Consider the following 14,835-nt stretch of genomic DNA (forward strand, 5'->3'; position numbering starts at 1 on the left):
TAAAAGTCTTAAAATGTGGGAACTTTGATTCAGTGAAATCATTTCTAGGAATTTACCCTGCAGGGGCAGGGCAACCAACTTTTGTGTATAAGAAGTTACTTCTATAAACCCATAAATACAATTAACAAGATTATATACACAGAGTTTTAAAAAGCATACCTAAATAATCTTCATTTTCTTTTACAGGCAGTTGGGACCATCTCAGTATTTCTCTTACCAGCTGATCACATAATCCTTGAGCATCATTTAAATTATAGTTATAGAGATGGCAGTACAAGAGAGAAAGATAATAGCGAATCTGAAGAAAACAAGTTCTCCTTCCTCCTGAAACCAGAAAGAATTAAACTCACTTTAAATGCTCTTTGGCTAGTGTTAGACAGAGAAAACTGTGCAATTTATGAAAATTCATCAAGCTATACACTTACGTAAACTTTTCTACATATGTTTTATACCTCAAGAAAATACCTTTTAAAAAGAGGTCAGCAATACCTTGCTGTTTTCATTTTAAATTCTGAATAATTTTCTTTTTTTTTCTTTCTTTTCTTTTCAGGTCTTAGGATGACTAAGATTTCATCTAAAAAGACCTGCCAATTCTCATCATTTCAGCACTGAGGTCCACTAATGACTTCTATCTCAAATACAGAAGATATTAAACAGAAGGGAAAATGGTACACTCCTCGGGAATCATTGATATATATCAAAAAGATGGTCAAAGAGCTTCCTGAAGGAAAAGAAACAACAGTTCAACAAGAAAGGGGACCCTAACAACTGCCTTCAAATATCTGTTTAGGACTGAGACTGTCTGCTGCCTATCTCTTACCCATCCTTACTGAGTAAAGAATTCCAATTTTACTTTGGGCAACAATCCACCAAGATCATAATTTCTCACTAGATGTAATCATGAACCAAGTCATAATACTGTACACAACTTTCAGAAAAACTGCTTAAAGAGACATAAGTCAGTGAGGAGGTACAGTATACCCTTTTCTGTTCTAACCACCCTACTGTTGTCTGCTGCCTAGAACATGGATGTGATAGCTGGAACTCCAGCAGTCATTTTAGCCCATATAATGGCCTTAATTTTGGAAGCAATGCACTAACGATGATACAGAATAAAGTAGCTTGGGTCCTTGATGATAGTGTGGAAACACTAAAGCAGCCCTAGTCTGGTCTCCTTCTACAAGAAAGACAAATAAACTTTCTTATGAAACCACTGCCACTTTTAGTCTCCATTACAAGAAGCTATTCCTAAAGTCTACAGTTATAGATAAAATTAAAATATCCACAATGGATCTCATTGTTAAAATCTTTTCCTTTATCCAGAACTTCCCAACTCACTGGATGCCAGTTGGATAATTTCCAAATCTGAGAACAACATTAAACTGTCTTTACCAAATCTATTAAATCACAAATCCAATTAAACAAACTTATTAAATACCCAACTAATATGAACCCTATTCCACAACCCTTGACATTGTTTTGTTTCAGTCTCCACATCTGAGTAATTTTGTTTCTGGGTAAAACCCACACCCCAACACCATGGTCCAGCAACTGACACTTCACACTGTATCAAAGTGACCTTTCCAAATGGCCTAGACAGATATTCCTTGACTTACAAGAAGGTTACCTCCCAATTAACACATTGACGACACCCTGAACTACCCAGTGGTACATGCATGAGTATCCCATTGGCTTATACCACTTGGGGCAGAAGTGGTACAGTCATGCATGGGACAATCATGCATATAACACTGGTGGTTCAAGCTGCCTCACAGCAAGGCATACAAATTACAGTACTATCATCAAAATGTCAACCCATCTTAAGCTGAAAATCCCGTAATTTGAAAACACACTTACCCTACTAAACACAGTAGCTTAGCAACACAATGCATCACACAGTATCAGTTGTTTATCCTTATGATCATGTGGGTGACTGGGAGCTGTGATTCACTGCCACTGCCAGGCATCATAAGAGAGTACTGTATATCATACACTATATACTGCCAGCCCAGGAAACGATCAACATGCAAACTTCAAAGTAAGATTTCTATTATGGGCCGGGGATTTAGCTCAGTGGCGCTGCACCGGCTTTGCAAGTACAAGGTCCTGAGTTCAATCCCCAGTATTGAAAAAAAAAAAAAAAAGATTTCTACTAAATGCTTACTGCTTTCACACCATCATAAGGCTGAAAAATCTTAAGTTAAACCATCAGCAAGTTGGGGACCTTGTATATTTGTTTAAACAGGTCCCTTTCCTACCTGGCACACTATACAAGATCTTCTTTCTTCTTCTGTTCTCTATCCACATCACACCATCCTCCCACCAATATTATATGCCTATATCCTCTGTTAAACCAAACTCAGTCAAACTCCCTTAACTGGTCAATTTCTACTCCATTTAAAATGTCCATGGGCCGGGGATTTAGCTCAGTGGTTCCACTGCCTATCTCGTAACTGCAAGGACCCAAGTTCGATCCCTGGTACCAAAAGAAAAAATAAATAAAATGTACATTGTTCTAGGCTTCCCCCACACTGTGCCCCAGCATTGGACGGTGTGAAGTGCTCTACTGAGTGCCCAAGCACCTACCATATAATACAAGAATGAATGTGGACAACTTGAAGGTAAAATTGTTCGTTTCAGTTATCCTTAGCACCCAGAACAGTGTTGGAAATATAACAGGCACCCAGTAAATATTGATTTAAGTAGATGAATAAATAAAGCATACAAAGGTGACATGTAGTAGTTGGAGTCAAGAGTTTTTGTTTTTGTTTTTTTGTATATACTTTTATTGGTACATTTTAGGTGTACAATATAATGACATTCATCATTGGAGATATGCACCTTTACATACTCTCTTGGTCCTTATTTTTTGCTCCTTCCCCTGCCCTCCCTTCAACCCCTCCATCCCTGCCTATTTACAAAGACTTGGTTTCCTTTTGTTCATTTTCTCATACTAATTCCATTCCCTTCTTTCCTTTCCCCTACCCCTCCCACTTCCTCTTCCCTTTTCTTCCTATTACACATTATCCATTATACTTTTTAGTCCTTACTTACACTTTCAGTTTCTCACACTAGAGAAACTATTTGGTATTTACAAATGTGTGTCCTATTTATTTCACTTAAGAGTATCACCTCAATGTGCATCCATTTAGCAATAAATGTCTCTAATTTCTTGTTTTTGATGGCTGAGTAGCACTTCATTTTATTAAAAAACCCACATTTTCTTGATCCAGTCTCCAGTTGATGGGCATTTGGGCTGTTTCCAAGTTTTAGCTATTGCAAACTGTGCTGCTATGAACAGAGGTGCACATATATCACTGTGGTATGATTCTTTTAATTCTTTGGGGAAGATACCCAGCAGGGGAATAGCTGGGTCAAATGGGACTTCCAGTCCTAGTTCTTTGAGGTATCTCCATAGTGATTTCAACAGTGGTTGCGCGAGTCCACACTCCCAGCAGCAGTGGAGCAGGGTTCCTCTTTCCCCACAGGCCCCCCAGCATTTCTTATTGGTTGATTTCATGATAGCAGCCATTCTTTCTGGAGTGAGGTGGAATCTCAGCATTGTTTTCATTTGCATCTCTTGAATGACCAGTGATGTAGAACATTGTTTCATATGTTTATTTGCCACTTCTACTTCTTTGTCTGAGAAATGTCTGTTCATTTCAGATGCCTATTTTTGGATTGGGTCTTTAAATTTGGGAGGTCTGATTTTTTTAAGTTCTTTATATATTCAAGAGAGTAGACCTTTGTCTGAGGGACGACCAGTGGTGAAAATTTTTTCCCATATTGTGGTTGTCTCTTCACACTGGTCGCAGTTTCTCTTGCTGTGCAGAAGCTTTTTAGTGAGAAGAGATCCCACTTGTTGACTGTGCTAGTTCATGGGCAACTGAGGTTTTGTTCATAAAGTCTTTTCCTACCCCAATGTCTTCAAGAGTTCTACCTAACCTCTGTTCCAGCCGGTTCAGCGTTTCTACTTTAATATTTACATCTCTAATCCATTTTGATTTTAGTTTAGTGCATGGTGAGAGATATAGGTCTAGTTTTAGTCCTTGGCAAGATGAAACTCAATTTCACCAGCACCACTTATTAAAGAGGCTATCTTTCCTCCAGCAAGGGTGTTTGGCTCCTTTGTCAAAGATGAGCAGGCTGAGTGTGGAGTTGTTTCTGCATCTTCTAATCTGTTCCACTGGTCCTTGGTCTGTTTCTTTGCCAGTGCCATGCTGTTTTTACTACAGTAGCTTTGTAGTATACTTTCAAGTTGGGGGTTGTAATACACCCTACCATGTCTCTGTTACCTAGAATTGCTTTTGCTATTGTGGGAATCATCTTGTTCCAAATGAGTTTTTGGACTGTCTTCTCAAGGTTCATGAAGTATGCTGCTGGGATTTCAACTGGGATTGCATTGAATCTATATAGCAATTTTGGAAGTATGGCCATTTTCACTGTTGATCCTTCCTACCCAGGAACAAGGGATATCTTTCCATTTTTTGATACCCTCTTCCATCTCTTTTTTTTCGAACCAGGGATCTAACTGGGGTCCTTGCACTTGCGCAGCAGGCAGCAAAACCACTGAGCTAAATCCCCGGCCCACCTTCCATCTCTTTTTTCAAAGAGCTATAGTTTTCAGAGAAGAGGTCTTTGATTTCTTTTGTTAGGTTCCTAGGTATTTCAGTTTTTTGGATGCTATTGTGAAAGGAATTGTTTGACCTATTTCTCTCAGTGAGTCTGTTGTTCGTGTAGAGGAAAGTTATTGATTTTTTTGTGCTGACCTTGTATCCAACTACTTGACTGAATTTGGTTAAGTCTAGAAGGCTTTTGGTGGAGTTTTTGGGGTCTTTGATATAGAATATCATGTCATCTGCAAATAATGACAATTTGACCTCTTCATTTCCTATCTTTATTCCTTTTATTTCTTTCTCGTTTAATTGCTGTGGCTAATGATTCCAAGACTATATTGAACAGGAGTGGTGATAGTGGACATCCTTGTCTTGTTCCTGATTTTAGTGTGAAGGATTTCAGTTTTTGACCATTTAGTATGATATTGGCTGTTGGTTTTTCCTAGATGGCTTTTATCAGAGTGAGGTAGAGACCGTCTACAATGATTTTTTGTAGGGTTTTTATCATAAATGTGTGTTGGATTTTGTCAAATGCTTTTTCTGCATCTATTGAGATGATCACATGGTTTTTATCCCTGGCTCTATTGATATAGTGTATTACACTGATTGATTTGCATATGTTGAACCATCCCTGCATCCCTGGGAGGAATCCCACTTGGTCAGGGTGTATGATCTTCTTGATGATCTTCTGCACTGTATTTGCCACTATCTTATTAAGGATTTGTGCATCTATGTTCATTAGTGAGACTGGCCTATAGTTCTCTTTTTCAGTTGGGTCTTTCTCTGCTTTGGGGATCAAAGTGATGCTTGCTTCCAGGAATGAATTCAGGAGTATTGCTTCCCTTTCAATTTCATTGAAGAGTTTAAACAGCAGCGGCAGCAGTTCCTCTCTAAATGTCTTGTAGAATTCAGCAGTGAAGCCATCAGGACCTGGGCATTTCTTGGTTGGTAAGTTTTTAATTTCATTGATTGATACTGGGTTGTTTAGAATTTTTAGGTCTTCTTCATTCAACTTTGGCAATTCACACAGACCTAGGAATCTCTCCATTTCTTCTGTTTTCTATCTTATTGCCATATAGGTTCTGGAAGTAGGTTTTGATGATCCTCTGGATTTCTGCTGGGTCTTTTGTAATTTCACCCTTTTCATTCCTAATTGCATGGATTTGGGGCTTTTCTTTCCATTTTCGGATAAGGTTGGCTAAGGGTTTGTCAATTTTGTTTATTCTTTTGAGAAACCAACTCTTGGCATCACTGATTTTTTTGTATCGTTCTCTTAGTCTCCATTGCATCAATTTCTCCTCTGATCTTTATAATTTCCTCCCTTGTATGAGATTTGGGTTTGTCCTGCTCTTGTCTTTCTAGAAGCTTGAGGTTCAGCATCAGGTTGTTTAATTGGGCTCACTCTGTTTTCCTAATATGAATATTCACTGCTATGAATTTCCCTCCTAAGACTGGTTTCATTGTGTTCCATAGATTCTGATATGTTATATTGTCATTGTCATTTAATTGAACTGTCTAATTTCTTTAATTTCCTCTGTGACCCATTGGTAATTCAGAAGTGTGTTGTTCAATTTCCATGTGTTTATGAAGTTTTTGCACTTTCTTTTGCTATTGATCTCCAATTTCATTGCACTATGGTCTGATAATATACAGGGGATAACTTCAATTCCTTTGCACTTACCTAAATATGTTCTATGAGCAAATATGTGGCCTATTTTGGAGAATGACCCATGTGCAGCTGAAAAGAATGTGTATTCTGATTTTCTGGGGCGAAACACTCTGTAAACATCTGTTAAGTTCATTTGTTCAAGAGTTTGATTGAGTTCTAGTATTTCGTTGCTTGTATTTTGTCTAGTTGATCTATCTACTTGTGACAATGGGGTATTGAGGTCCCCCATCTCTATTTTATTAGTGCTTATATGATTTTTCATGTCCATCAGTATTTGTTTTATATAGTTTGGTGCACTAGTGTTTGGTGCACAGATATTTGATCGTCATCTCTTCCTCTTGGATTGTTCCATTTACAAGGACATACTGTCCTTCTTTGTCTCCCTTAATCAGCGTGGGTTTGAAATCTACTTGATCTGCAAAAAGGATAGCTACTCCTGCTTTTTTTCAGGTTCCTGTCGCATGGAGTATTGTTTCCCACCCTTTAACTTTCAGTCTACAAGTTTTTGAATTAAGTGTGTTTCTTGTATGCAGCATATTGTTGGATCTTGCTTCTTGACCCATTCTGCCAGTCTATTTCTTTTGATTGGTGAGTTGAGACCATTAACATTGATTGTTATAACTGATACATATTCACTTATCATTGTCATGACTTTTTCTTTTTGTTGGATTCTCCCTTTGCTTTTAATTTCTTATTGTGCCTGGTGGATTCATTCTGCTGCGCATCCTGTGGATGTGATCCTCATTGTCTTTTTCTAGGATTTTGTCTAAAATTTTTTGGAGTGCTGGTTTGGTATTCATGCAGTTCCTAAGGTGCTCTTTGTCATGAAAGTATCTTATTTCATCATCAATTTTGACAGATAGTTTTGCAGGGTACATCAATCTGGGTTGGAGGTTGTTTTCCTTTAGGGCTTGAAACACATCACTCCAAGCTCTTCTTGCCTTGAGGGTTTGCACTGAGAAGTCTGCTGTGATTCTGATGGGCTTTCCTTTGTATGTGATTTCTTTTCTCTAATTGCTTGCAGAATTTTGTTCTTCTGTTTGGTTTCTGGAATCTTAACAATTATATGACTATGCGTAGATTGTTTTTTGATCAAGGCTAGTTGGAGTCCTATATGCCTTGCTCATCTGTATGTCAAGTTCTTTTCCCCTGCTTGGGAAGTTTTCTGCCATCACTTCTGTGAACAGTTTTTATGTCATCTGCACTCTCTGTTTCTTCATTGACTCCAATCAGTCCTATGTTATTCTTCTTTGCATTGTCTAGCAGCTGCTGGATTGATTTCTCGTGGTCCCTTACAATTTTAAAGAATTTTTTCTTTTCCTGGTCACTAATTACAATCTTATCTTCTATATCTGAAATTCTGTCTTCACATTGGCTCATTCTGCTGCATAGACGTTCAATGGAGTTTTTAACCTCCTGGAAATCTGTTTGCATCTGTTTTATGGATTCAATTTGTTTCCTATGTTGGCATTCCATCATGTTCCTCAGCTCCTCTATTTTTTTATCTGTGTCCTCTCTAGATTTATTAATCATGTGTTGCACTATGGGCACAATCGTTGTGCTGTTATGTGAGAAATTATTTCTGATTTCATTTCTTTCAGATTCTCTTTTCATTGCTAGTTCAGGGAGTCCAGGTGGTTGAATATCAGAGTGTTCCATCTCGTTTCCCTTGGGGTTGCTATAGGTGATCTGGAAGTCTGGTTCTGAGGTTTGTTTACGTGTCTTCTCATTTCGATGGGGGTGGGGTGAGGGTGGGGGTTCCTGGCACCCATGCGGCTCACCTCCTCTGTGCTGGGAGCTGTGGCATGCCTACCCAGAAGCCTCCTCCATGCTGGGAGCCATGGCATGCCTACCCGGAAGCCTCCTCCAGGCTGGGAGCTGTGGCATGCTGACCTAGAAGCCTCTTCTGGGCTGGGAGCCATGGCACACTGACCTGGAGGCCTCCTCTGCGCTCTGCAGTCAAGATTTAGTGCCAGGGTCACCAGCTGAGAACCTCTCATCTAAGCCACACCTCAGCCCTGTAACATACACCATGTCGCCAGTTTCTAGAATCCACATCCCTGTATCCTAATCAAAAACTCCATGCAGACCATACCCAACCCAATAATGTGCTCAACTAACAGGAAATTCTTAAATCACTCAAGGGCAAGAAGCCTTAGCTTCATGTTTCTCTAGGTCTGTAAGAAGATGGTGAAATATTTGATCAAGTTCCCTCCTTCAATGCAGTTCCACTCAATAATAAAAAACATTATTTAGAATCAAAATATCAATTAATGATCAACCACAGGTTTCATCACTAACCCAAAACAAGAATAGAATGAGACTTAAGAGATCTTCAAAAAAGATTCTTTGTGCCACAAATTCAAAACTAAGGATAATTTTAAATTAAGTATCTCTGACAGTCAAGGTACCTGCATAACAAGTACTCTATTTGAGCATTGTTACAGTTTATATATAGATATCCCCTGAAGCACTTTGGACGGTAACTGGATTACAGAGGTATTAGAGCTGGCTTGCTGTTGGGAGGTGGAGCTTGTTGAGGAGAGGTAGTCACTGTGGGTGTGACCTGAAAGGTTTTCTCCCTTCCTGGCTCCTTCCTTGACTCTCTCTCCTTCCAGGCTATCATGAGGTGAGCAGCTTTTCCTCTGCCATGCCCCTCTGCTGTGCTGCCCTGCCCTGGAGCCCGCAGACTATGGACTGTAACTATGAGCCAAATAAACTTCTCCTCCTTTGCATTCTGGGATTGTCAGGGATTGTGTCCCAGCAATAAGAAAGTGATTTAGTCAAGAATGAAGATGTTGTGAGCACTCTGAATTTTGGAATTATTTTTAAGCTCTGAAGAAAATGATTTTTTAGCACCCACTACCTTTCTCTTGGGTTTCTTGAAGGGCCTTCTTCCACAACTGAACAGCCTTTTTGTATGATCCTAATAGAAAACTCTCTTCACCTAGGAAACAGCATAGTTAATTACATTACTTTGTAAAAATTTACATTGTTTTAATATTCAGCAGATATCTCTCAGAAATTATTTTGAAAAAGAAGTAATTTTAACCCATTAAAAAAGTCCAGCAACTGTTTAACTTATTCATGAAATTAGAAATTGCTTAGAAGATACTGACCATCAAGAGATGTAAGTTCTAAGGGTTGGTTCAAGTGATCTCCAGCAGTCTGTAAGTCAGCCTGTATATGACATAACAGTGACTTAACAGTAGCTGCTTCATGTGTCATCTTTTCAGTTAACTGTCTGTCACCCTCAGGAGTTCTTCGACTTAATTGTGCTTGATACCATAAAGTTTTTTTGTACAGTACTCTCCAGAGAGCAATCAATCTGCACACAAAATCAGACAATCATCAAAACCAAATTCAGACTAGCAATATAAATTTGGATAGCCCCTTTATAACCTATTTTTATGCCTATATTCTTCACTGATGTAATAACATATAGTGGTCAGATTGAAATATAGCACAAATTCCAGTGATCAAAAACATACATAATGTGGGGCCGGGGATTTAGCTTGGTGGTTTCACCGCCTGCTGTGGAAGCACAAGGACCCAAGTTCGATCCCCAGTACCAAAAAAACCAAAAAACCGTAATGTGTATGAAAAATCCTCAGAAATGTTTTAGGCACTTAAGGTCTGTTTTCGTTGTTGTTTTGAGATGAGGTCTTGCTACACTGCCCAGACTGGCTTTGAACTCATGATCCTCTTGCCTTAGCCACTCAAATAGCTGGGAATTTTAGGGGTATGACACCACACCTAGCTTGTGATCATTTTCTTATAGTACTTAACTAAACCAACATCTTAATAATATCATGGTTATCAAGACTAAAAACATACAGGTGCTGTAAAACATCTGTAATAAATCCTAAAATATTTTTAAATTGGCAAATAAAAACTATATATTTACCAGGTATAACATGATCCTTTGAATATACATTTAAATATTTAAAAATAACAATGTTTTAATGTACAGTGCTAATGGATACAAGCTTTCTTTCAAGAAAGAAGAAAATATCCTGGAATTAGTACTGACAGTTTCACTAAAAAAAAACCCCTGAATTGTACACCTTAAAATGGTGAACTGTATAATACAGGAAATCTAATGATATTTTAATAACAAAGTTAGCCATACCTGTGACCTGGCTGTTGAACCAGATTTGTTCCTTGAGGCTGAATCTTGAAAGATGATTTCCAAGACCAATTTTCCTGAAAACTATGGTCTTGAAACATTTGAAAAATAGGTAACACCAATAAATCTTGTTCTGCTGTTCTACTTCCACCAGCTGGTGATGAAGTAAGTTCAGGCTGAAGTCTGTACATGCCATTTAAATTATCAGCTACCATTCTGAGTAAATAAAAACAGGCTAAAAGTTTCTCTGAGAATAACTGACCCTTTTGTTCCTGAGTCAGTAAAAGCGTTATAGTATTTGAGGTCAGTCTTATCAAATGTCCTACATCTTGTTTGTATCTCACATCCCAATACTGGATCGATAAACACTGATGGAAAATTTGAAAGATACAAAGTACCCATGCATTATGTTCTGGGCTCTTGCTTAAAAAAAGGTCAAGTTTAGGGAAAGGACATTTTATAAATTGAAGAATATAGAAAAAATGAGTGATACAAACTATTGTATAATTTAACATTAAATTTTTTCCTGTCACATTTTTTGAAATTCCTATAGTCCATGCCGCAAGTAGATTTTTCTGGATAGAATACAGTTCTGTAATGGTTCTATCTGTCTCCTTGGTATCATCCTTTGCATGCATTGTATCAAACATAGATGCAAATTCCAACCTTCCTTCCTTGACACTGTTAAACAATGGATCATTTTTTCGGTTCCAAAAAGGTAGTAAGTTGTTTGGAAAGTGTTTGCCTTCGTTAGTTTCTTCTGCTTCAAAATTCTAAATATAAAGGGAAAACTACACTTAATACCATTTGAGCCTTATAGGTAGAATGACTTTGGTGTTCTCAAATTTCTCTTTAATGAGAGAAAAATGAAATACATTTCTTGAAATAAAATCATTATGTAATTGTTCAAAGCAAATAAAGCACTGCTAGTAATACCTGAAAATCTGCTATTTCTTCATTTAACTTCATTGTTTCTTCTGCCTGCAAAAATTTGGGGACAGTGGAACTCACTGGACTTTCATTTCCTCCGTGTTTTAACAGACTAGACCTGAGGGAATCCAGTGATCTCAAATTCAGCCCTTTTCCTTTTGGCTAGATATAAAGACAAAAGATTTGCAAGAGTAAAATTTTATCTGTTATTCTACCACAAGCAATTAAAACTTCCATAGTCAACTTTGAAAAAAATATAAAGGCAACTCTTAGGGTTTATACGTAGATGTCCCTCTAAAGTCTCCTATGATCACAGGTGGGGATTTTGGAAGGTGACTGAATCACAGGGACATCATAGCTGACTTGCTGTTAGGAGGTGGGGCCTAGCCTGCAGAGGCAGGTTACTGAAGGTGTGGCATGGAAGGAAACATCTCTCTTCTCTATTGTTCCCTTTACTCTCTCTCTGCTTCCTCACCACAATGTGAGCACTTTTTGTCTGCGATGCGCCTCTGCCATGTGGTCCTGCCTTTGAGCCAGCAGACTATGGACTGAAACCTCTATAAGCTGTGATCCAAAATAAATCTCTTCTCCTTTAAGTTGTGGGTGTCGGGTATTGTGTCTCAGGGAGGAGAAAGTGACTAAGACAGCAACTTTCACCAATGATACCAAAAAGCACTATACCTTAGACAGTATCACACTTTGGTAGGTTTTCTCAAGCCTCTGGGTTGAATCAAGTAGAAGTGATCGCATGAGCACCGACGGAGACAGGTTATCAAGAAATCGAAGAGTTGTGACCATGTATCCATCAGAAATAATGAGGTAGGGTAACCAAGAGTGTGCTTTTATAGAAAATCTCTGTCTCATAGGGTCATCAGAAGCTGATGAATCTACAGAATTATTTGAATCTTGAAATGCAAACTGCTGTGGTCTATCAAACAAACATTAAAATTCAAGTATCAGTAACAGAAAGATCTTAAAGGAAATAATCATATTATTCCAAAGAAAAACTAAAAGGTACACAATGATGAGAAAGGAAGTGGATGGGGGCCGGGGGTTTAGCTTAGTGGTGCTGCCGCCTGCCTTGCAAGTGCAAGGTTCTGAGTTTGATCCTTGATACCATAAAAAAAAAAAAGCAAGTGGATGAAACACACAAAAATATTTAATATATATAAAATATATGTATATATATACCTATATATATATACATACCTATACATGGACCTGACATGAAAACATTACAGTGATTTCAAATATTTGTATATTTTAAAATTTCTTCCTGAATTGTGGCATATACTCTGTTTTTAACTTATATACAACCCATTTCAGAAAAGAATTAAGGCAGTTTATTTTTATTATTAAAAAGAGTTAAATTAGGTCATTTTCCTTCTTACCAAATACTTACAGGAATATAAATGAGTACATTTGTTATTAAAGAGAAGAAATGAAAGAAACTGAGCAGGATGTTTAGACAGAATAATGGAGAGTAAAATTTTATTATCTTAAAATTAAATTTGAATGAGTTTCCACATAAATGTATATACCTACTGTTATAACAGTATCCTTGATTTTTTTGTGTGTGTACTGGGATCAAACTCAGGACCTTGTGCTTGCGAGGCAGGCATGGCACCACTGAGCTAAATCCCTGGCTAGTATACCTGATTCTGATTACTAAATATCACTGTTTATTTAAAGTCTGAGGCTTTGTAAACATAAAGGGGGATAAATCATCAAACTATATCATAGTTTCTGATTAGGAAACTGTTCAAACATCTATATTTTTAATTAGCTAAAGGGCTAATAACAGGTGATTGGTTAATCATAGAATCTTTACACCACAGGAATCTTTCCAACCATTAAATGATAATATCTAACATAAAAATGCTGGGCCAGGGATGTAGCTCAGTGGCACTGCGCCTGCCTTGCAAGTGCAAAGTCCTGAGTTTGATCTCTGGTACCAAAAAAGAGAAAGATATATAAGATATACTGTTAAATCAAAATAACAAAATAGTAAACAGCATTTGTCATATCATTTATCTTGTATTAAAAAAGAGACTAAGGCTAGGGATTTAAATCAGCAGTCCGGCGCCTGCCTCGCAAATGCAAGGTCCAGAGTTCGATCCCCGGTACCAAAAAAAAAAGGAGAGTAATACTGCTATTATTAAAAATGCTACTGCAGGGGCCGGGGATTTAGCTCACTTGCCTTGCAAGCGCAAGAACCCAAGTTCGATTCCCGGTACCAAAAAACAAAAATGCTACTGCAGGGCTGGAGATTTAGCTCAGTGGTTCTGCTGCCTGCCCCGGAAGCACAAGGACCCGAGTTTGATCCCCGGTACCCCAAAAAAAATGCTACTATAAAATTTTTTAAATTTAGAGGATAATACACTAAAATGTTAATTGTTATCTCTGAGGTACAGGAGTACAAGTCTTTCATTTTCTACACTATTTAGTTTTAAAATGATTTTTTAAAAAAGAATATTTTTATAATTAGAAAAATAAATTTTGAAAGACCTTAATATTAATTTTAAAGGCAAAGTGGAGAAAGTGAAATGGACCACAAGAAATACAGAAAAATACTTCCACTATGGGAAATGACAGTTTTCCATTTACATTATCTATCACTGAAAACTATGTACTGTAACAGTTTTTGGCTATGCATAATCAAGAATATATCTGAGGCAGGGGATTTAGCTCAGTGGCACTGCGCCTGCTTTGCAAGCACAAGGTCCTGAGTTTGATCCCTGGTACCAAGAAAAAAAAAAAAACAAACAGTAAGAATATATCTCAGTTTCTTTTCAGTATATGGATTAATTTCAAAGGTTTATTCCAATTTTTCTTCTTTAAAAATGTGTTGTATAGGGCCAGGGATTTAGCTCGGTGGTTCTGCCACTTGCCTCGCAAGCACAAGGACCCGAGTTTGATCCTCAGTACCAAAAAAAAAATGTGTTGTGTGTATATATAACACAACTAACACCAAGAATGACACACAGATGCACTTATTTTACATGAGAACTGTGCTTAGTGATTTAAAATTATGTATCATCTTCATTCCTTCAACTCTAAAAGACAATTACTGTCACCCTCTTTTCACAGGAGAAGAAACAGAGGCTTAAAGAATAATGTACAGAACTAATAAGTAGAAAAAAAAAATTTGAATCTTGTCTGACTTCATAGCCAAACTTCTACCTCAATTCAGTTAAAAATTAAAATATGACTAAATTCTAAACTCTTCTATTACCAACAACTTTTCCCCTTGGAAAAAAGTGGATAAGACAGTGTGTCAAGTTAATTTTGACTTATTAATTTATGTAAGTGCTATTCTTTCATAACAATAAGTGCCATTTTATACTTTTATTATCTTTTATATCAAAAATTTAAATTTTTAGTACTACTGAATATTTAAATAACTTATACTTACATAGTCACAGTGCAAATTTCACCCGGATTAAGCCACAAAAAGAAATAGAAGAAAACTATAAATAAGAAATATATTG

The 14,835-nt window shown here is 37.4% G+C and overlaps 1 protein-coding gene across 7 annotated transcripts in view; it reads right to left on the bottom strand.

The window, feature by feature from the left end:
* Positions 1-14,835, bottom strand: part of Cplane1 (ciliogenesis and planar polarity effector complex subunit 1) — a 111,128-nt gene that overhangs the window by 79,284 nt on the left and 17,009 nt on the right. For all 7 annotated transcript variants that reach the window (XR_015442240.1, XR_015442239.1, XR_015442241.1 and 4 more), the window contains exons 11-16: positions 12,026-12,272; positions 11,351-11,506; positions 10,418-11,187; positions 9,405-9,613; positions 9,152-9,232; positions 160-324 (exon numbers count right to left, since the gene is read on the bottom strand). Coding sequence is in view for 2 of the 7 variants with exons in the window: in XM_087189304.1 (XP_087045430.1) it covers positions 160-324; positions 9,152-9,232; positions 9,405-9,613; positions 10,418-11,187; positions 11,351-11,506; positions 12,026-12,272 (1,628 nt within the window). In the remaining 5 variants the exon portion in view is untranslated. The remainder of the gene's footprint in view (positions 1-159; positions 325-9,151; positions 9,233-9,404; positions 9,614-10,417; positions 11,188-11,350; positions 11,507-12,025; positions 12,273-14,835) is intronic.

Source organism: Heterocephalus glaber, unplaced genomic scaffold, assembly GCF_053883595.1.
Source record: "Heterocephalus glaber isolate CG9 unplaced genomic scaffold, H.glaber_assembly_v1.0 deba00001538, whole genome shotgun sequence".
NCBI lineage: Eukaryota > Metazoa > Chordata > Mammalia > Rodentia > Bathyergidae > Heterocephalus > Heterocephalus glaber.